Below are 20,991 nucleotides of genomic sequence, written 5' to 3'. Positions count from 1 at the left end.
TTATATCTTTGCCTTCCAGAAATGATAAACGGATTAAGTTGGACTTTGAAAATAGCTACGGATCAAACCTAATGCCGGAGAACACTATATAATGACCAAATATTCTATAAGAAAATCTTTAAGAACAAGGATTTCCAGTTGGATTCCCACCCCCACCCTCCAAGGGTTAAAACAATCAGTCTACATAGACATGCAATCCCTGTAGCAGCGATATGTGCAATTAATTATGTGTTTTAATTCTATTTACTCACCCTCCTAATAGTATCTGTGGCTGGCTGGATTCATTTGTGATGCCAAAGACATCAGGAATTAAATCACCATTGAAGCTGGAGAGAAAACATTAAGCAGTTATTTTATTAAATTCTCACTTCTAACTTAGCTTTCAAAGAAAATAACTTTTGTGAGGTGTGGTAGACATTACAATGCTCACTAGGACCTACTGCAGTTAATAAAATGTCAGTACAAGTGACATGTGTCACTTTAGGTCAAAGTGTTCAATTTTTCTTACCGGACCCTCTAAGTCCAGTTGGTCATGGCAGTGTAAAGGAACACATGTCTCCGATAGTCCATATATCACACAGATGACAGGGTCTCTAATAACCTGACTCTGAGTGATGGTACAGAGCAGAGCTTATCACTGACCCACAGTGGCTAGTATGAACAAGAAAAAACATTTGTTGTAAGGTTGTGGAGTTGTCTATGACCAAGTCTATCCCTGAGGCCTAAGAAGGCTACACTTATTTCAGAACCTTGACCAATTTGTTAGATTGGCTTAGGGAAATAACTCACAGAAGTAACCTCTTCTTATATAAAAATTTACATTGGCCTTTGAATATTGTAACAACAATGAAAATATATGCAACATGAAAGAATTTAAACTCAGAGAATCCATGGAATTATAGTTCAGACTTCTAGTGGCCTCTGGCCTATTGATGAGACTGATTCTAAGGACTATACAAACGGCAGCACTGGAAAGTAGAATGTGGTAGCATATTATATCAGTAGCCAAAATTATCTCTACTCATTACCTAAAATCCTGACAGAAATTTGGATTAAATTTATGCAAATTTAATGAGTCTATTATGTGAAAATAAATTATAACACCAAGGAAAAGCTGTAAAAAAAGAATAAATGTTTCTCTTTCATATAGAAATCTTCCTAAATCATTGGGGGGAACCATGCATCCTTTATATCTGTCAACCAAGCACTAATAGCTTTACCCCAAAATAGTTATCTTAATTCTTTAAGTTAACATGGCAAGCATTAATCTAATTACACAGTGGGAATATTCAAACAAAAACACAAACCTTCCTGTTTCCAAAATACTGAATTCATTTTTAGTTTTCCTCTATCATAACAAATAATATCATATAGTTAAGAGGACAGGCCCCTAATAGCTATCAAAGGAGAATAGATTTAGTTGCAACGCTACTTATGTGAAAAATTTTACTTTATGTTTGTAAGTATAAAATAATCAAAGGGAAGCAAGCACATACTTACTCCATAATTAGTGGTTCATCATGAAAAGTTCTATTGAGTATGGTCATGTTGTTAGGATCTATAAAGAAAGCAAATATATAACTAAGCAGGCATTTTATATTATTGGTGATATTATTGGTGATAAGCAGGGAAAATTTTTTAAATTCTTTTCAAATTCATCTGTATTTGCAACTATTACTGAGACAATATAAATCTAACTTAGACATCAAGTTAATAAATAAAATAGGTAAAATATGGCAAAATTCTTCAGTGAAGAACAGCATTACAGTAACTTTCTTTTGTGGTTTCAATCTAAAAATTTCTTAAGCACAGAATTTTAAAATTTTGCACTAGAGAGGCTGACAATTAAGGTTTTCGTGTAAAGAACTATCTGACTCTAATATGTCCATGCTTCTATACAAGCAGTGCTTTGCAAATGTTACTCCTCTAGATCCTTGATGACTGAATGAACTTGAAGTACTGAGATTACTGTTTATATTCCCAAATGTTAGGAGAAAACATAATTGCATCCCCTCCACCTCACCTCAAAAGACAACTCCATGAGCAAACGTTAATTGGCTTTTCAGATAAGACTTGCATAAGGTAGACTGGCTCTCTAATCTTTTAATGTTTTCCTGTATTGGGGAGACTAGAAACCATACAATAGCACTTCCTGGATAATCTTGCACTTGAGCTCCGAATAAGAAGGAAGTCTTACCTTTCAGACACACTGTGAATGTTCGAAGGGAGAGAATTGAGGTGAAGGCTATGCTTCTGCTATTTTTTAGATTCTGATAACTGAATTTGCAAGTATCAAGTGGTATGGTGCAGGAAAGGACATCCATTTGCTGGTGAGAATCTTGGCAGGGTGGGTCACTTGGCAGTTGTTACACAACTGATCACTTTTTAAAAAAATTTTTGTATAGAAGAACTGGGGTGTAGGCCAGAGGTGTGTGTGGGGTGAGAGGTGAGAGGATTCACCAGAGACAGAGTGGGGAGCAGAGCAGGTAGATTTACTGAAATACATTGCTAAGGGGAACAGCGGGTGAGAGAGGAAAGGTCTGCTGTGCCATGTGTGGGTTAGTTCCTTGGTGGGGGATCCAACTTAGGCCATAGTGGTGATAGCCCTGAGACTTAACCCCTAGGCCACCAGGGAGGCCCTTGACCACTTTTTTTTTTTCAATTAATCTTTTTTTAGTTTTTACATCATTGTTCATTTTTAAACAATATTTGCTTCCCCCCACCCCATCAGGTATAGTACCCATAGAGTTTCCTTCACCAATGCACCTGTGCACCATCACCTCAGTCCCTTGTGCTCCTCCCTCCCTCCCTCTGATCCCTCTCCCTCCTCCTCCCCCTGACCACTTTCTGATAGTAAAAAGGCAGCAGCTTCCCTGAAAGTTTTGTGGGGACTGTACCCAAAAATTCAACCTAGAGTCTGTTCTTCCACAATCTCAGTATTCTGTAAGCCATACAAATCCTGAAATATAAATGCCTATCTTCCTAAATGGAACAAAACTGAATTTTATTCTCCGGAATTGACTCCAAATCAATTCTGCGTTGAAAAATAAAGATCAGAAAATGTGATTTTTAAAAGTTTTTTATAGATAATTACTGGCACTCAAGAACTGCATTTTCAAACTGATTTCAGAACAGTACTTTTGTTATATTTGCCAGGCATATTTTTTATTTACTATTCAATGACAAATATCAAAAAAAATTTAAAACAAATTCACCTAATGTTTGATTCTGTCCCCAGAAGATAACAGCTCCCAATTCACTGCTGGCATGATTTTTGGGAAAATATGTGAGAAGTACATCCATTTGTGAATCTCCATCATAATCTCCTGGGACCACACTTGTTATCAATGAACTGTGATTCCTAAAAGAAAAGCATTTCAAGACATCCAGCTGCATTGTAATAGAAAAGGACCTTTATATATTTGTATTATACAAAAAGATTTTCAGTACAAAATTCAAAGTTTCATAGAAATAATTAATATCATTCTTTCTTTTAATATCCTATCATCCTTTATGTGTATAGATTCTCTTTGATCTACAAAATATGTCAGAATGAATACAGAATAGTTTTAAGAAACAAGATAAATCTAAAATATAACAAGGAAAAAGTCAGTTTCATGTTTAAGTATATTTGGTTCTTTTGTCAAGCATGCGAAGATATTTGGATCATGATTATAACAAAGAGAAGTACATAATTGCTTGCCAAAGCAGCAAGGAGTACCACTGTCATTTTATCAGCTAAAAGATTTTATTTGTAAAATAGTTAAATTTGGATTTTAATGCTGATGCAAATTTACAATGAAACCAAGCAATCATTTTATTTCTGAAAGCTATGCAAGATATGAAAAATACCTGGTCTTTAAAAAACAATAAAGTAATTGTACATCTATTATGTAGTAAATTGTATCTAATATGTATACATGAATATATGTATGCACAAATATATATACAGTAATATACAAGTACATACACACACACATATATAGTAATAAATACTACACATATTTGTCCAAATACAGTCACAATTTCCTACCCCCTTGCTTCTTTAGCAGCAACACCAAAGGGCTGGTTTGAGGTGGGGTTTGTTTTATTGCTTGGTTCTGTTTTTGTTTGTGGTGGGTGGGTCATTGCGGTCTTAGATTATGTTTCTATTTCTACCAGTCGTGTATATAGCTTTCATTTGGTGATGGATGATGAAGTTTAAAGAGCCAAAAAACAGAAAAGAAAACAAACAAACAAACAAACAAACAAAACCAACCACAACAACTACATTCATGATCTGGGGGCAAAAACTACTCTGAAATAGAAATATATTACAAAGGGTTAGATGGTTTTAGTCCTACAATCACCCAGATTATTGTTGTAAAAATGACACATGCATTTATATTCTCTTTCACAGAAACCAATAAAATGATAACAGAATGGATTTGTTCTTAAAAAAGTGTTTAAGTCTCAAACACCAAGAGATCATGAAAGGAGATAGCAAGGGAGGATACTAACTGACTTAGCAGGACAAGGGAACAATAAAGATAAAGTGCCTGAAGAAAAATGCTCTAGAAGGAACGTTTGTTGCACTGAAGAGCCTCTGAGAAGCTTTGAATTTGGAGTAATCAGGAGTGAGAGAGAAGAGTGAGCTACAAGGTTGAAAACAGGTTTAATTGAAAGTCTGTTCTATGGTATGGTTCCTTCTCTTGCTCAGCAAGGCAAAAACCAAGCAGCTAATTTCTGGTAATTTTCAGGCATGAGAGACTTAAGTCATAGAGGAAAGGAAGATTTTGCTCTTATACTAAAAATAGGAACTAATGGAACGTCTACCTAAAGGAGTAATCAAACCCTTGCCCCAGCTTTATCCTATTCCTCGGAAGCAGGCATCCAAGACCAGACCTAGAGTGAAAGAGTTAGGAAACAAGTTCCACCTTGCAGTCTCCAATTAGCTCCTTACTGTTTTACTTTTAAATGCCCATAGATAACTGCCCTTTTAAAGAAAGCTTGAGAGTATTATAGAGATCCAAAATCAATAGTAATAATAAATCTTAAAAAAACAGAAATAATAGCGGGAACAAAAGAAAACTTCAAAACTATATTTGAAGACACAAGAGACTTGTATGTCCATTAAAAAACAAACAGGGCCTCCCCTGGTGGCGCAGTGGTTGAGCACTGGGCTGCAAAGCTGCCTGTAGCATTTGCAGCGCCGGTTCAATCCCCAGCCACCTGCGAGGGTCCCACATGGTGCCCAGACCTCTCTTGCCGCCTGCTGCTCCCCTCAGCAGTGTATTTCATCGGTCTGCCTGTTTTGTTCCCCGCTCTGGTGAATTCTCTCACCCTCCTGCGCTTCTGACTATACCCAGTGCTTGCATTAATAAATAAATAAATCTTCAAAAAAAAATAAAAAACAAACCAACAAAATTAAAAACTAGCCTATGAATAAAAAAGAATAAGAGAACAAATCTTCTTTGAAATAAAAAAAGTATGATAACATAAAAAGTATTCATAGAAGGACATGCCCTGGCAGTCCAATAAACAATTGATAGGAATTCTTAAAAGGACAAGGAAAAAAATTACCAAAGAAATATTATAAGAACATTTCAAAATATCTTCAAGGACAGAAACTGCCAGTTTGAAGGGACCCACCTAATGTACAGCATAATAATTGAAAAAAAAATCTACACCAAGATACAGTATCATGAAATCTCAGAGCAAAAGAAATAAAGTAGATACCCTAATACCTTCCAATGTCAAAAATAAGACGTCTTATTTAAAAGATAAGAAGAAAGAATAGTATTAGATTTTAAAATAGCAACCTGTGAAGCAAGAAGACTAGGTGAACCAAATATTAACCATGAGTAGAAAAAGACTGTGGAAGGGCATACCACACATCCTTTCTCAGGAATCTCCCAAGGACACACTCTAGTGAAGTAAATGAAGAAAAGAACAAAATGGCAACTGGGTCCAAGAAATAAAGATCAAACAAAGAATAGCAGAGGGAAAGTCCACAAATAGTAACTCTACAGCAGACCTAGAGAATGAATCCAGATTGAGTGCAGAGGATTCTATGGGGGAAACAGAAATGCACACTAGGTGTGTAGCAGAAATGAATGGATTCTCTGAAAATAAATAAGGGTGTGTACACAAAAACTATGCAATTTACTTTTTAAAAAGCAATAATTTGGGCCTCCCCAGTGGCACAGTGGTTGAGTGCTGGGTTGTGAAGCTGCGCGCAGCCTCTGCAGTGCTGGTTCGATCCCCAGCCACCGGGCGAGGGTCCCACATGGCGCGCAGACCTCTCCTGCTGCGCCCGCTGCTTCCCTCAGCAGTGTACTTCGTCAGTCTGCCTGCTCTGCTCTCCCCTCTGGCTCTGGTGAATTCTCTCACCCTCCCGCACTTCTGACTATACCCTGTGCTTGTATAAATAAATAAATCTTAAAAAAAAAAAAGTTAAAAATAAAATAAAAATAAAAAGCAATAACTTACCCAGGAAGGAAAAACTCTACACAAACAAAATACTGTATGCTTGGCTGTGAAGTGCATAGAATCTATAGGCAAAATAGAAACAACTGACTGATTTAGCTAAATATATAACTATATTGAGTTTATGGACATAAGTTAAGGATGCTAAATCCCTATCTAAGCTAATAAAAAATCCCAGAGATGAAGATAACTCCAGAAATTGCAGGATAAAAAGTTATTTTAAAATATGTAAATAAAACCCAGAAGAAACAGCTAACAGTTTTCAAAGTGGCCATATATGAGAGAGGGAGAAGGGAGTGGAAAAGAAAAACTTGCTTTTTACTTTGAAGAATATACTACATAAAACAAAAACAACAGTTTCTAAATGTTAAACATATATAAAACAATGTATTAATCAAAGGAAAAGAAATGGGATTTTTTTTTTAACTTTGTGAATCCTAAGTCCTTTACATCCCATAAATTTCCTTAATGTTTAATCTTCCTAGAAAAACACTTGTAGGCAGTTCATTTTATATATATATATATATATATATATATATATATTTATCGGCTTCATTCCCTCCTTATATGTGCTGACATCCAGTACCCAAGAACACTTCCCAAGAGGGTTAAGTTCCTGTTTATCCATTTTTAACTTTGCTCTCAATGTTCTAACACAAAGCCAAAATTTTAAACATATGTCTGAGTTTAAATTAAATATTGAGCACTTATTCGCCCACATGAGGACTTAAAATTTTTTTTAAGCAGTTTCTTAAGTAGTCTCTGATCTTTCCATATACCAATTCATCTTGCACAGGATTAACAAGTAAATCAACATAAAATAAAACATTCATCATCTCTCCTTTAAATTAGAACCTGTAATGATTCCCCATTTTTTTCAGGGGGTTGAGTTCAAGCTCTTCCTGAGACTGATGAAAATTTCTGGCCTGCCATGATCTCACCTTCCTTGTCTGTAACTCTCCAAAGTGCATGCTTTGCTCAGCCAGGCAAATCTTCCTGCCTCCTCTTCACAACATGCTGTTTTTTATACCATATCTTGTTAGTGCTGTGTCCCCAAACTGGAAATACTTCACTTAAATTTTATTTAAGATAAACTCCAGTCCCATGACTTTCTAGAAGTTGCCACTGTGAACCAGAGAGCAAGCGATCCTTGCTTCTTATAGCTTCAAAACTGTGGGCTTACTACTGATGGGGTCACTGTATCTCATGCAATACCAGTCATAAAAAAGAAAAATATGAACTGGTACTTCAACACTTAAAAACATCAGCTAGATTGGAATTACTTAAAAATTCACTACCACCAGTCAACAAACGAAAATTAGAACAGAGGTCACTGACCTTTTCCCTCCTGTAAGCCACTCTCTTCCACCTCCCACAAAACACAGTTGACTTGATGAGACTGTGAGTGAGCTGCTCCCACAGGCATACCGGGATGAATGATCATCCCAATGCATTAGGAAAGCATATTAGATTGCAAAGGAGTGAGGGGTGTTTATGCAGGAATAGACCAGAACCAACTCAGATTTATATCATTGTTTTTTAAGTAAATCATTTCACTACTTTTCTTAACTAATTACTTGCTACTTCATGGCTGATGGGTTTGTGGCACAACACAAGTAAAACTGATTTCAAAAATAATCCCACTTCATATCACATATCCGTTGTTACAACAATAACTAATATTTTACAGAAATAAATATATTTGTACTTACTTCAAAGACACCTTTACTTTGGGTTTAAAATAGGGCACGTTCTGGTCTGCCAAAAAGACGATTAAGTCATTTCCTAAAAAAGGCGAATATATGGTATTAGAAAAATGTTTCCTATAAGACATCTAAACAGTGGTTACAAGATGCTTTCTAAGCTGTTTTCAAGAAGATAACTTTTTATTCTAGTTCATTCACCCTCTCAAGGCTAATGCTCATAATGGAATGGGATTCCTAACAGTATTATGACAAATTCAATGTTCAAAGAAGCAGAAAAATAGAAAGGATGTACATGGGAAAATGTAGCTGGTCAAGATAAATTGAAGCCAATAGCTTCTGCCATGTGTCAAATGAGCTGAGTTGGAAGAATCACAGAAAGAATCTAACTTACATGTCAAGCCTTATCTTTGCCAAATCTAAAAATGCAGTCTCATTATAAGGCTATTTCATCACATAGATGCATCATAGCAAGGATACAGGGACTTCTACGGGAGGTACCTGACTAATCGCAAGGACATGGTCATGAATTTAAGCAAAAAAAAGCCGAATCCTCCAAGATCCTCTCTTGTGGTTCCCATGGAATAATCACCCATGTCAATACATTCTTGGAGCTCAGTGAGTGCTCATAGGGAGCCTTTGGAATTATCTACCAAACACAAAATAAAGTTAGAGGGAGAGAGTCCGTATCTAGTTTGGATGAGTAGCTACAGGCATGGCGGTAGGTGCCCTTTTTGGAATTCATACAAAGATAGGAAAAGCCATACAAAGATAGGAAAAATATCCATGGTCCAAGACTCTGGGATCCTGGCAAGGGTCCCAGGAAATCTGGGCCAGGATCCTGTCAGTCCATCAGATTTTCTATAGGGCTTAATTTCCTTCCTTCACGTCTTGACTTTAAACAGTATCTGACTACTGGGTAGTACGTGGGTACTGGAGAACACTAAGTTTCTCTATTGCCCACTGTCAGCATCAAGATTTACTAAAGTTTATTTAATCATGTCCGAGTGAAGAACACTGAGACAACCATAAGTTGTAAAAGCAAGCTAAGATTTAGAAGACCATGGCGTGACAAAAGTGAGGAAGGGTCAGGTAGACACAGAGTAACTACTCTGCTCAGGAAAGAGAAGAATCTGCAGTTCAAGAATTGTTTCCTAAGGAGACATTGGGTTTATCAGTGGTTCCTGCAAAATGCTGTTTAGGGAGTGTTTAGGGCCTTGGGAGGGCACAGCAGCTTCAAAGAAACCTGGGCCCTAAACAAAGGGAGGTGGGAAGGGGCAGAATTAGGTAAATGAGAATGCAGGGAGATGAAACTGTCAAAAAACATCTTTTCCAGTTCATCAAAGGGGTTGGAAGACTGGAAGAAGTAAAGCTGAATGGAAGAGAGGGCTTTGGGAGAGAATGTAGAGGCCAGCTACAAAGACTCCTGGGAATCAGGAAGGACCATGGAAGGCAGGTTATTCCATGGGGAGGTGGGGGATGCGTAGGTGAAGACCGCAGGCGTCTCAAGGAAAAAAGAAAAAGAAAAAAAGTAAAAACACTGGGTGTTTCCAGGGCTTGGGGGACTAGGGGACTGATCAAACTGTGGGGTGGCCAGGCCAGGACCTGGGATTGGACAAGATGGAGAAAAGCAGCAAGCTGTCAAGGATGCTGGAGATAAAGGGGCAGAGACGGGGCCGGGAGAGAAGGGCCGGGAAAGGCAGGAGCACCGGCCATCCCGGCCAGGTTGTGGGGAGCACCGGGAGGGGCACAGGGACAGCGGGCAGAGGGGGGGGCCGGGCCAGCACTGACTTTCCCGCAGCACGAAGAGGTCCGTCTGCTTGTCGGAGTTGAGGTCCCCGAAGGCCGCCAGGGTGCCCCAGGCCTCGGCCCCAAAGAGCTCGGCCGTGACGTTGTGCAGCGCCCGCGCCGGGACCGGCCCGACTCCCAGCAGCGCGAGCCCCCCCAGCAGCGGCGCCAGCAGCACCCAGGAGCTCGGCAGCCGGCCCGCCGCCGCCATGGCCGCGCCTCGGCCCCCGCCCGCCGGCCGAGTGCCGCGCTTGACGGCAGCCGCAAAGCACCGTCCCGCCGGCCGCGGGAGAGCGCGCTCAGCCGGGACGCAGGCACCCGCCGCCGCCGGGGCCCCTCCGCCGCTCCCCGAGGGCCGCCCCCCTGGCGCCTGGGAGGCCGCGGAGCTCGCAGCAGCCGCCCGGCGCGCACTTCCGGCCGGCGCCGCCCGACAGTGTCGCGCGGGGGGCGGGGCCGGCGGCGGCGCTGACAGGCCGGCCCGGGGGCGGCGGCCCAGGCGGCGGCCGGAGCGCCATGGCGGGGGCGGCGGGGCTCGTGGCGGAAGAGAGCTGGAAGGTCCTGGAGAGGAGAGCCCGGGCCAAGCGCTCAGGTTTGGCAGGCCGGCGCGCCTCCTTCACAAAACCCTGCACCCTGGCGGGGGTGCGCCCCCTCCTGAGCCGGGGGCGGGAGGCAACTCGGGGGTCCTCCTGCTGTCCCCATAGAACCCAGGCGGCGGCCCAGGCCTTCCGCCTGCCTGATGTCTGTCTCCCCTGCACTTGTAGATCATAGGGGGTGCCCCCAACTTCACTCCGTGTGTGGACCCCAACGCTGTGTCGTGTGTATTCACCCCCAGAAAGCAGGTGGCCGTGCCAGCTTCACCTGGAGTCTTCCTTTTCCGAAATCAGGCGGCGACAGTGCTGGGAAAGAAAGGGTGACCGCTCAGGGGAGCTCCTTTTACTGTCAGACAAAGTCCTTCTTAGATATGACCACGATCTGGACATAGAAAACTGGCTGCTGCTCGTTGCCTTGTTTCGTATGTCGCTTTTTTCCTCCCACGATCTGAGCCCTAGCCAGTTATCTATGTGGCAGAGATCCAAGGGGAAGAGGCCTCAAAGGGGGTCACACTGAGCATAGGTAGGTCTCAGAAGGGAGCAGGCCCCTTCCCTGACCCCAGAATTTATAGCCCGGGATTGTCTAATCCTCAACTTGCTTTTGTGGCTCCCAAACCTGAGACCACAGACGTCAGTAGAGGCTGTGCAGGCACCAGTGACAGTTCAAGTGTCCTGAACTGACTTGTTCAGATTGCAAAGTCATGATTCTGGAGTTAGTACTTGTGGCTGATAATTCCTCTGAAAACCAGGATTGAAAACTTACTGTCACTTCTGGCTGGCTGAATATAATCTTGAACAAAAAGTGTACCTTATAGACAGGAAAGATGGAAGACTGTCAAGTCTTCAACTAAGAATTTCCCCTTAAAAAACTTTATTGGGAGATGCTAATGTCAGTCTTACTAATCTAAGAACATTGAAAGGCATCACCCTAGGAAAATTAACTTTTTACTTGCATTGATAGGAAAAGATTTTTTTTTCTTGGCTAATATTCTCCCTTTATGTTTCAAACTTCCACTAATGACAGTCCTGCCTATTGTGCACTCTGGCTTTTTTTTTTAATTATTTGAAGAAATTAATGAATTTTATAAATCATACAAGGAAAATTCACCCAATCTTTGTTGCTAACTTTAGTGTTTTTAAACTTGAAAACTTTTGCATATACTTATATGAGACTATAGCAAAACTACCACAAAAATGTGAAAGAAGTTTTCAAAAAGTAGTTCTTAGTATACTTTAGAGTCGATATATTTACTTGAAGTACCATATATTTTGCTCCACACAGTTTCTTAAAATTACCATATTGAAGTATTTGAGTTGCCTGCTAACAACATGGGTAGGCTATAAATAGTGTTGTTGACTTGATGCTATCCCGTCAAAGAGAGTAACTTGAGTTTTCTTACAGGGGACTGCTCTCAACAAATGTTTTTACAACATTTCTCTTTTTCCTTTAATGAGCATATAGGGTTTATTTTCTTCTTCAGTCCTTATTTTCTCTCAAATGCATGTTGTAACAGTAAGCTTTGAAAACCTTACTTCTCTTTCTCAAAATAGAATTTGAAAATGTTTGAATTTTTTCAAATTCTATTTAACTGTTGTTGAATGCAGTCACTGAAATCCAGTTTCAATGTGCAAAGTAAAGTGCACCATATCCATGTTGGATATTCCTAGTAGTAAAAGTAATACCAGTTGAAGTCATTTCTCCAAATTAGTTGTTATGTTGGAGGTTTCAGAATCTGGTAACTCAGAAGTGTGGACTATAAAGCTTATTAAGTCAATCACTGGCTTTCTGTATCATTAGACTCAATCAACTTGATTCTGTTTGTTATTTTAGAAAAATATATAAACTGAGCTTTGTCTGAAACTTGGACTAACCTGACTATTATAGATGCCACTGCAAAGTTCTGAGCATTGTTACATAGTAGCATAATCACTTCACTGCTCCACAGCCATGCTACTCTTATATAATGTTTGATAAGTGGATATTATATCTTTCCTGCCACATCCTTGTAAGCAAATGTAATTTATCAAAGCAAAGAAAATCAAATTTTCAAGTCATAAAAGAGAAAATAAAATTATAATGAACCACAATTATTGCCTTTGTTGCGCACTGCATCATGTTAATAACTACTCACACTGCTTTCAATTAATCTAATGCTGATTGCTTCTAACCTTCACTAAACAGTTTTGAAAATTGCTGTAGTTTAGCCTGCAACGCTTATGATTAGAGTCAACAATTTGAAATGGCCAACTCACCTGATGCAGTCGTCTCTTCTCATCCAGCTCTCTTAAGGTCTGGTAAGTGTGTAGACCCCGAAAGGGTCACTTGGTAATTTTAAATACCTTTGTTTCTGAAGACTGAAGTCACCATATATTTTGGTTTGATTTCCTCATTGGTGACCCAAGTCTGAGCACCATTTCTGTTACTGTAGGCTCAACTTTGGACTGTGTGTTGAATGTAGCCAATTGTTTTGTTTTGTTGGACATGAGAAGGGCAAATAGAGCCACTGAATTGACACCTGAAAGCTATTTGACTAGGGACTGTTCCTCAGTGTCTGATAATCGAGTCAAATGGGACATAAAAAAGCTTCTTAAATGATTTTTGTCTTGCATAATGGAAGTAACTTCTATAAATAAGAAATTTTGGGTTATTGTCCCATCATTTACTTACTGTTCATTAACCCCCTGTGAAGTAGGTACTTTCATGTAAGTTTCATAGAAAGGAAAGGGATGCTTCTTAGAGGTGAATCCCTGGGCTTTGCTCTCCATTCCATGGCTTCTTGGTATAAGGGCTGGAGGAAATATTGATGCAATGGGTCTTATACTTTTGTTTTGGTGAGACCCTCCACAAGCTGAATGAAAGTTGTGGAATTGCTCCCCAGTGAGAGCCCAGGATTTTGGAAACAGTTTCAAGTTAGTTCATGGATATAGGGAAAACAATGTATGGATTCCCATTAGGAATTCTGGCTTTTAGGAGAAAGGGATTTTGTTAAGTGGCCACAGAACTGCTATGAAGTCTTTAGGGCTTTTTTTGTGGTTAGTGATGCTTCTTGGGCCATCAAAAACGTGTTCTGTGTGAGAACACTTTGGCAGAGGCCTGTTGCTTTTTCTATAATATGCCTTAAGCAGAATATGTACGCTATAGGACATCATTAACAGGGAAATGTGCGATAACCCCCTCTCAGACGGTGTTAGTGGTGAGATTTCCTCTTTTGGTTCACCATAACCATTCAGACGTGGCCCCTTCTTTTACTTCCATCATATTTTAGGTTAAACTTTGGTCAGATGCAGGAGGAAAATCTTCAAAGAAATAGAAAATAACCTAGGGAAGAAGCACAATCAATAGAAAACAAAGTTTGTACCTAAAGCAACAAAAATGATAATACCTTTTAGCTGTCCTTTGTTAAGTGACAAAATTGTGTGTTATATGTAGCCACTTTAATTTTTGAACTGAGAGAACAAGAGGATATAGATCTTTGGACTGTGTTTTCTTTTTTTAAGCACCAGGCTGTTTTCCATTGTAGCTTTCCTGATAAGGACTTGGTATCTTATTCAGTACTAGCAAACTTGTTCTGCTTTTTTGGCAATAGAATGCTAAAGATATGCTTCTGTGTATAATAATCCTGAAAATTTCAAAACTTAATAATTCTAACATTACTGAAATGTTTGAAGGCATATACAAGATGCCTTTCCAGTACCATATTATTAATTGACATAGAAAGCACTGAGAAACAAAATATAAAAATAGCCAACTTCATTGTTATAGCCATTATGAATTAGTTTGCATATTTCCACTTTTTGGGGTTCCTCTATTGAATACTTACTGATGACTATAATGAAGCACTTAAAACTATCTGTTAAAATGAGGAACACTCAGTGGTTTGTATTTATTCATTATTAATTTGAAAATGCTACATTTACATTAGAATAATTTTTTTTTCACTGTTGTGGTCCCTTGAACATTATCATCCTAGGAGCATGTTTTATGGTATAATTTCTTTTAACAATAATTTAAAGTATGTTCGGGTTCATAGCTGAACTTTCCCCTGCTACTTTGGGCTGGAAACTATCCAATACCATAAAAAATGAAAACCAGTATTTTAATTTTGGAGAATTGGTTTCCAACATACCTAGACTGTTTTATGCATTTTAACCTTCTTTATTCCTCCTGGATTTGTCTCTACTCTTTGTTGGATTTAGTGTGTCCTGCATTTCTATGTATGCATGCTTGATTTATGCTCTGATGAGTACTGTGTCAGTCTGTGCTGTGGTTGAATGTAATTTCTTTTGTTTTCAGTGCTTAAATTCAGAGAGAGATCTAAATATCTCTCCGTCTAGATTTTTCTTTAAAGAATGTTGAAGTAAAATATTCAAGACACTGAATTTATGGGCAAATTCAGCAACTAAAATTAATCAACTAATTATTAGGGAAAGAGTGTAACATTTAGTACTTCAGATTCCTTTCATTTCTCATGACACTATAGTTACACAAACAATATATTAGGTTAGCCATGTTTCTCAGCTACAGCAGTCATATTGGTATTATAGTTCAATTATTTATGGTAATTGCTATACCATTTTGCCATGAGTAAGAAATGTTTGGCATTTTCACTTTTTATCAACATGTTTATTAACATGTGACTTGAGTAATTTTCCCTTTACCTAATTATTTTTTAGGTTCTTTTTTTATTTTAAAGATTTATTTATACAAGAGCTGGGGTACAGGCCAGATGCGTGGGAGGGTGAGAGGATTCACCGGAGACAGAGTGGGGAGCAGAACAGGCAGACTGAAGAAATAACTGCTGAGGGGAGGAGCGGGCGAGACAGGAGAGGTCTGCCATGCCATGTGTGATTCTTGCTGGCCAGCCAAGATGGAACCAGCACTGGAGAGGCTGCGGACAGCTTCACAGTGCGGTGCTCAACTGCCACCAGGGAGGCCCATTTTTTAGGTTCTTTGACTAATTTTCTTTTTAAAATTTGATTTGATGGGTATGACAATACCTGGAAAAGTTTTTTTATATGTCTTGGGCAAAACTCTGACATGCTCTTCTTTTTTGATGCTTAACTATAGCAGCCTCATTTTCAGCTTAATTCAACAGGGTTTTTGTGGCCTAAAGAGACCATATGCCTGAAGCTTCTTGATTATTATGGGTTGTTACCCCCTTTAAGAGCTTAAGGAAAGGGTATAAATTTTGTGTTCTGCTATACCAAAATAGAACCCTCGTCCTGTTGTTTACTACTATTTTCATCTTGAGCAAGTTGCTTTATGTTTTTGAGACTTGACTTCTTTCTTTGTAAAAATAATGTTTCATTTTTTTAAAACATTTAAAAAAATATTTATTTTATTTTATGCATACAAGAGCTAGGGCACAGGCCAGAGGTGTGGGGGGGTGAGAGGAGTCACCAGAGACAAAGTGGGCAACAGAACAGGCAGATCTACTGAAATACACTGCTGAGGGGAGCAGTGGGCAAGTCAGGAGAGGTCTGCAGCGCCATGTAGGCAGCTCCCTGGCCTGCCAGGGGATCAAACTCGGGGATCAAACTCATGCTGCAGAGGCTGCGGATAGCTTCATAGGTTGCTTCTTAACCTCTTGCTCCACCAGGGAGGCACAAAATAATGGTGTTTTAAAACCTACCACTAGGGATTCTTGTGAGGATCAAGTAAGATGCTATGTGCAAAACACTTGATATATAGTAACTGCCTGATAAATTTTATTTTTACTAAAAATATGTCTTTTACAATATTACCAAAATGTATTTAAGAATAAGACTTACACAAACAGACTTGGTTTCTTATCTCTTTTCTTCATTTTGATGTCTGCCCTGAAGTGGCCATTAGGTTAAGAAAACTTGTATTATTAAAGTACAATTAACTTGAGTCGGATTACTTAGAATCTGCCTTTCATTTTACTGTAAGTTAATTTCCTTTTGTGTCAGTCATCACTTCAAGTCTAAAGAAATTATTTCTGATATTTTCACAGGAGCTTCTCTCTGACAGCATGGAAAGCAGTCATTATTTTATATACTGTGTTAGAAGGTATTTTCTTACATTGGGTATGTAGTAGGTCCCTTGAATCAGGTTGGAATTTTCAGAAGCACTTGTAAATTGTATCTTGCTGGGAGCGCTGATCTCTCTTTGTAAGGTCCTGGTCTCTAATTTTGTCAGATTTAGGAAGTAGAGGCCATAGGATATAACTTAACTCCGGTGGAATGAATCTGATTGACCTTAAAGCTTGCTCTCTTTCTGTGTCATTATCCTTAGCAAAGATGATGCTTCAGATTTTATAAGTGAAATGGTTTCATGAAGAGTACAGCCGTATGTCTCATTGTATTAGATTGTTACAGAATACTCAACATTGTGCATCCTAAAAGCTCTTTTCTTTGCTGTTTTCTTTATCCCTGGTCTTCTGTGAAACTAGAGAAAGGGTAAGAGGAACCCCCCAGAATTCCTGTTTCTTATCCAGGTGCCTACTGAACATTTCAAACTGGATATATGATGGGCATCTCCAGTGTAACCTGAGAAACAGAACTCTTATTTTGTAATCCTATTTCTACTCCAAACATCTGCCTAAATCTATCTTGCAGTTAATTAAACTATTATTCTTCCAGCTGCTCAACTAAAAGTATAGAAATTATTCCTCTTTCCTTCAACTTTTTAAGTTCATATCATTTGTAAGTTTTTTCTATTCCATTTCCAAGAATGAGTGCCAAAATATATCTATTTTTTCTCTAGCTTTACTCCTTCCTCACTAGATTAAGCCACTTTCATCTGTGGTCTACACTACTGAAATAGCCTGGTTTCCTGTCTTCACAATCTTGCCTCACTGCTATCTGTTCTCTATCTAGCAGTAAGAATCTTTTTAAAAATGTATGTCAGATCATGTCACTTTGCTGTGAGCCTTCACCTTTAGTGTAAAATCCAGAGTCTCTTCATGGGTGACCCCTAGTCACTTTGTTCTTTGTCTCCCTAATCTGTTTAGGGAATACTCTTCCCTTGAACTGCTCTTGAACCTACTTCCCTTGGTCTTTAAGACACATTTTGTTTCCGTTTAGGGTGTTTGTTGTAGCTATTTCCTCTGGCCTGGGAAACTCTATCTTGCTGTTTGGGTATCTTGTTTCTTTTGGTTGTATTTTCAATTCTTAAACTTAGCCTCCTTAGAAAGGCTTTTCTTGCCTACTCAACTGAAATGACCCTCTGACACATCACTTTTAATTTTAATTCTCTGTAGTGTACTTTCCATTATTTGATTTTTCCCCCTTAGCTTCTCTTGTTTTATTTGAGAGAAGAGGCGTCATCTGTTTTATTCACTCTTGCTTCCTTAGAGCCCAGAAGAGTGTCCACAGCATAATTAATTAAATCAGAATGGTTTTAAGATCCTATTACTTATCATACCTGAGTTGCTTCTGCCCCTTTGAATGACAGTGTCATAATGTGTTTAATGTATGGACATATGACTGACAATTAGCTCAAACCCAGGTAATTTATAAATATATGATATCTATAAATTGTGTGAACTGCTTTGGCACCTAATCATATAATGATATAATAGTACATATTCATTATAAATTCTTTTGTGAAGATGAAATAATGTCTGTGAAATACCTACTGGTTGTATTAGGGGTACTAATAATAACAATGATGATTATAATGTTGGTGATGACTGCAGTGACAACTATTTCAGCAGCTAACTTTTGTTGAGTATTTAATATGAAACAAGTACTATTCTTAATGCTATACATTTAAATCTCACAACAATCCTATGCTGTATGTACTATTACTATTAATCGCTATTGAAGAAATCAAAACAGAGAAGTGAAATAACTAACATAAAGTCTTGCAGGTAGTGAATAATCTAGCCAGGATACAAACTCAGGCGGAATCACTGCTCCTAACTACTGCTGCTTCCCCTTCTTCATATGCACGGTGACTCCTATTCTGTAAATGAGTGTGAGTGATTTTTATTTGGTGCACTTGGTTGGTGCTTTTCTCTCACTCATTTCAAATTAACTAATGTTTATTGAACCTGTGATTTCATGGAAAGTTTCTGTGATACTGATCTTAGCTCATAGTCCTATGGAACTTTATGCAGAACTAAAGATGACTGTAGAATTTTGCATACATACAATCTCTCTATACGGACTCTTCCAATTGTTTCATATTTTTTTTAAAATATTTTATTTATTTATTTATACAAGCACTGGGTACAGTCAGAAGTGCGGGAGGGTGAGAGAATTCACCAGAGCCAGAGCGGGGAGCAGAGCAGGCAGAAGGACCGGAGTACACTGCTGAGGGGAGCAGCGGGCGGCAGGAGAGGTCTGCGCGCCATGTGGGACCCTCGCCCGATGGCCAGGGATTGAACCCGCGCTGCAGAGGCACCGCAGCCTCGCAGCCCAGCACTCAAACGCTGTGCCACCAGGGGAGGCCCCCAATTGTTTCTTATTTAACTTTGCTGCCTATAGCTGTTGCTTCTTATTATACTATCTGGGCTATTTTTCTAAAATAATAAACTAGCCTGTTATTTCCTTGCTTAACACCTTTTGTCAGCTCCCCATCTCCTACAGAATGAAGGTGGGATATCATGTACGGGATACCTGGAAGTTATGTTTATTTAGCTGATGAACAAAATAGGAGTCAAGTTTGAATTAGCAATGAGGTGAGTTCTAGCATAGGATCTGGGGACAGATAGAACTGAATATTACAGGAGCACCTAGAATGCCAAGGACAAAGCAAGACAACAGGATTAGGAAGGAAAAGATGACTGGACTGGGCAAGGTATTAGGAGCTTTGAAGATAGTTGGATTTTACTATGTATAGAATGAAAAGCCATGGAATATTTGAAGTGATAGACTGATAAGGCCTGCATAATTTTTATAAAAGATCCTTTGGCAACCATGTAAATAAATTGGAAAGGGGTGAGAAAGCAAGGAACAGCCTAATGGCAGAAGCCATTTTTTTTTTTTTTTAAAGATTTTTTTATTTATACAAGAACCGGGATACAGGCCAGATGCGCAGGAGGGTGAGAGGATTCACCAGAGACAGAGCGGGGAACAGAACAGGCAGACTGACAAAGTACACTGCTGAGGGGAGCAGTGGGCGAGACAGGAGAGGTCTGCTTCGCCATGTGGGATTCTCGTCGGCTGGCCAGGATCGAACCGTCACTGCAGAGGCTGTGGACAGCTTCACAGTGCGGCGCTCAACCACCTGCGCCACCAGGGAGGCCCAGAAGCCATTTGTATAGATGAACAGATATGGTACATTAAGTGACTTCCAAAACCATGCTTCTGTCTCTGTTTTGAATGCACAGTGCCAGGCACATGGGGCACTCAGCCGATGTTTGACAGTATATAGCTTTGAAAACTGAGATACTGTTATTTAGAAAATGTGATCACCTTAATTATTCTAATTAAATTAAAATCTGACTGCTATTTATTACATACTTGATTCAACATGTTTTTAATATGTGGTTTGATTTAACAGGAAAATTTCACATGTGTATTTAACGTTTATATTAAATATTATACATTTATATCTTATTTTTACATCATTGCGGTGATATCTGTCCATCTTTTAAAATGATAAATAAATCGGGCCTCCCTGGTGGCGCAGCGGTTGAGCGCTGGGTTGCGAAGCTGCCCGCAGCCTCTGAAGCTCCGGTTTGCCGGTTCAATCCCCGGCTGCTCCCCGGCCACCAGAGGAGGGTCCCGCATGGCGCGCAGACCTCTCCTGCCACCCGCTGCTCCCCTCAGCAGTGTATTTCATCACTCTGCCTGTTCTGCTCTCCACTCTGGCTCTGGTGAATTCTCTCACCCTCCCGCGCTTCTGACTGTACCCAGTGCTTGTATAAATAAATAAATAAATAAATAAATCTTTAAAAAAAAAATGATAAATAAATCATTCTATTTCTGAGGAGTAATCTGCAAAACCATACAAGGTGCTATTATATCTTTTCTTGATTTAGGCTGAAAGGTACATATAAACATTTGATTACCTGTTTAAAGATAATGAGTTTGTGAAAGATACAAAAAAATTTTGTTTGTTATTATTGATAAACATTGAGTTACTACATGTTTTTTTGTGAGTGTTGGGGGTCTATTTTCAAATAGACCTGATTAGGGAAAAAAAATGAAAGAAAGTTGTAACTGTGTAGAATTATATATTTGGTCTTGAAAAATTGGTAAATGCTTTCTGATAGTTCATTATAGTTTTCTATGATGTGTTTTTAATAAGTACACACTTGTTCTCATTTTTGTCAAATTAGACCTGGCTGGCTCAATTGGAAATAATTTTTAAAAGAAGATATGTTCCTTTTTAAAAATTGGCTATGTCCCTCTTGTCCTTATAGATTTCATTAGCTTTTTTTTCTTTTTCTTTTTTTTTTAAATAACAGTGATCAGAATACTCCTTAGCCCTTTAAAATGAGTTCTTCTTCACTTATAATTTCTTG

The 20,991-nt window shown here is 39.0% G+C and overlaps 2 protein-coding genes across 5 annotated transcripts in view; one reads left to right on the top strand and one right to left on the bottom strand.

Moving 5' to 3' along the window:
* The window catches only part of ITFG1 (integrin alpha FG-GAP repeat containing 1), a gene marked incomplete at its 3' end in the record, with an annotated part of 219,716 nt that extends 209,456 nt beyond the window's left edge, over positions 1–10,260 (bottom strand). Inside the window, exons 1-5 of the mRNA XM_084257596.1 lie at positions 9,963–10,260; positions 8,181–8,253; positions 3,216–3,361; positions 1,501–1,558; positions 252–326 (exon numbers count right to left, since the gene is read on the bottom strand). Of these exons, the coding sequence (XP_084113722.1) occupies positions 252–326; positions 1,501–1,558; positions 3,216–3,361; positions 8,181–8,253; positions 9,963–10,170 (560 nt within the window). The 5' untranslated portion in view covers positions 10,171–10,260. The remainder of the gene's footprint in view (positions 1–251; positions 327–1,500; positions 1,559–3,215; positions 3,362–8,180; positions 8,254–9,962) is intronic.
* A 212-nt stretch (positions 10,261–10,472) lies between these two features.
* Positions 10,473–20,991, top strand: part of PHKB (phosphorylase kinase regulatory subunit beta) — a gene marked incomplete at both ends in the record, with an annotated part of 230,434 nt that continues 219,915 nt past the window's right edge. For 3 of the 4 annotated variants that reach the window (XM_084257797.1, XM_084257798.1, XM_084257796.1), the window contains one exon: positions 10,473–10,548. In XM_084257797.1, the coding sequence (XP_084113923.1) occupies positions 10,473–10,548 (76 nt within the window). Of the gene's footprint in view, positions 10,549–12,789; positions 12,845–20,991 lie in introns of those variants that run through there. The other variant, XM_084257799.1, reaches the window with a different exon arrangement.

The sequence above is a fragment of the Talpa europaea genome (genome assembly GCF_964194135.1).
Source record: "Talpa europaea genome assembly, chromosome: 16".
NCBI lineage: Eukaryota > Metazoa > Chordata > Mammalia > Eulipotyphla > Talpidae > Talpa > Talpa europaea.
Note: the sequence above shows the minus strand (reverse complement) of the source record. Positions and strands in the feature narration are given on the sequence as shown.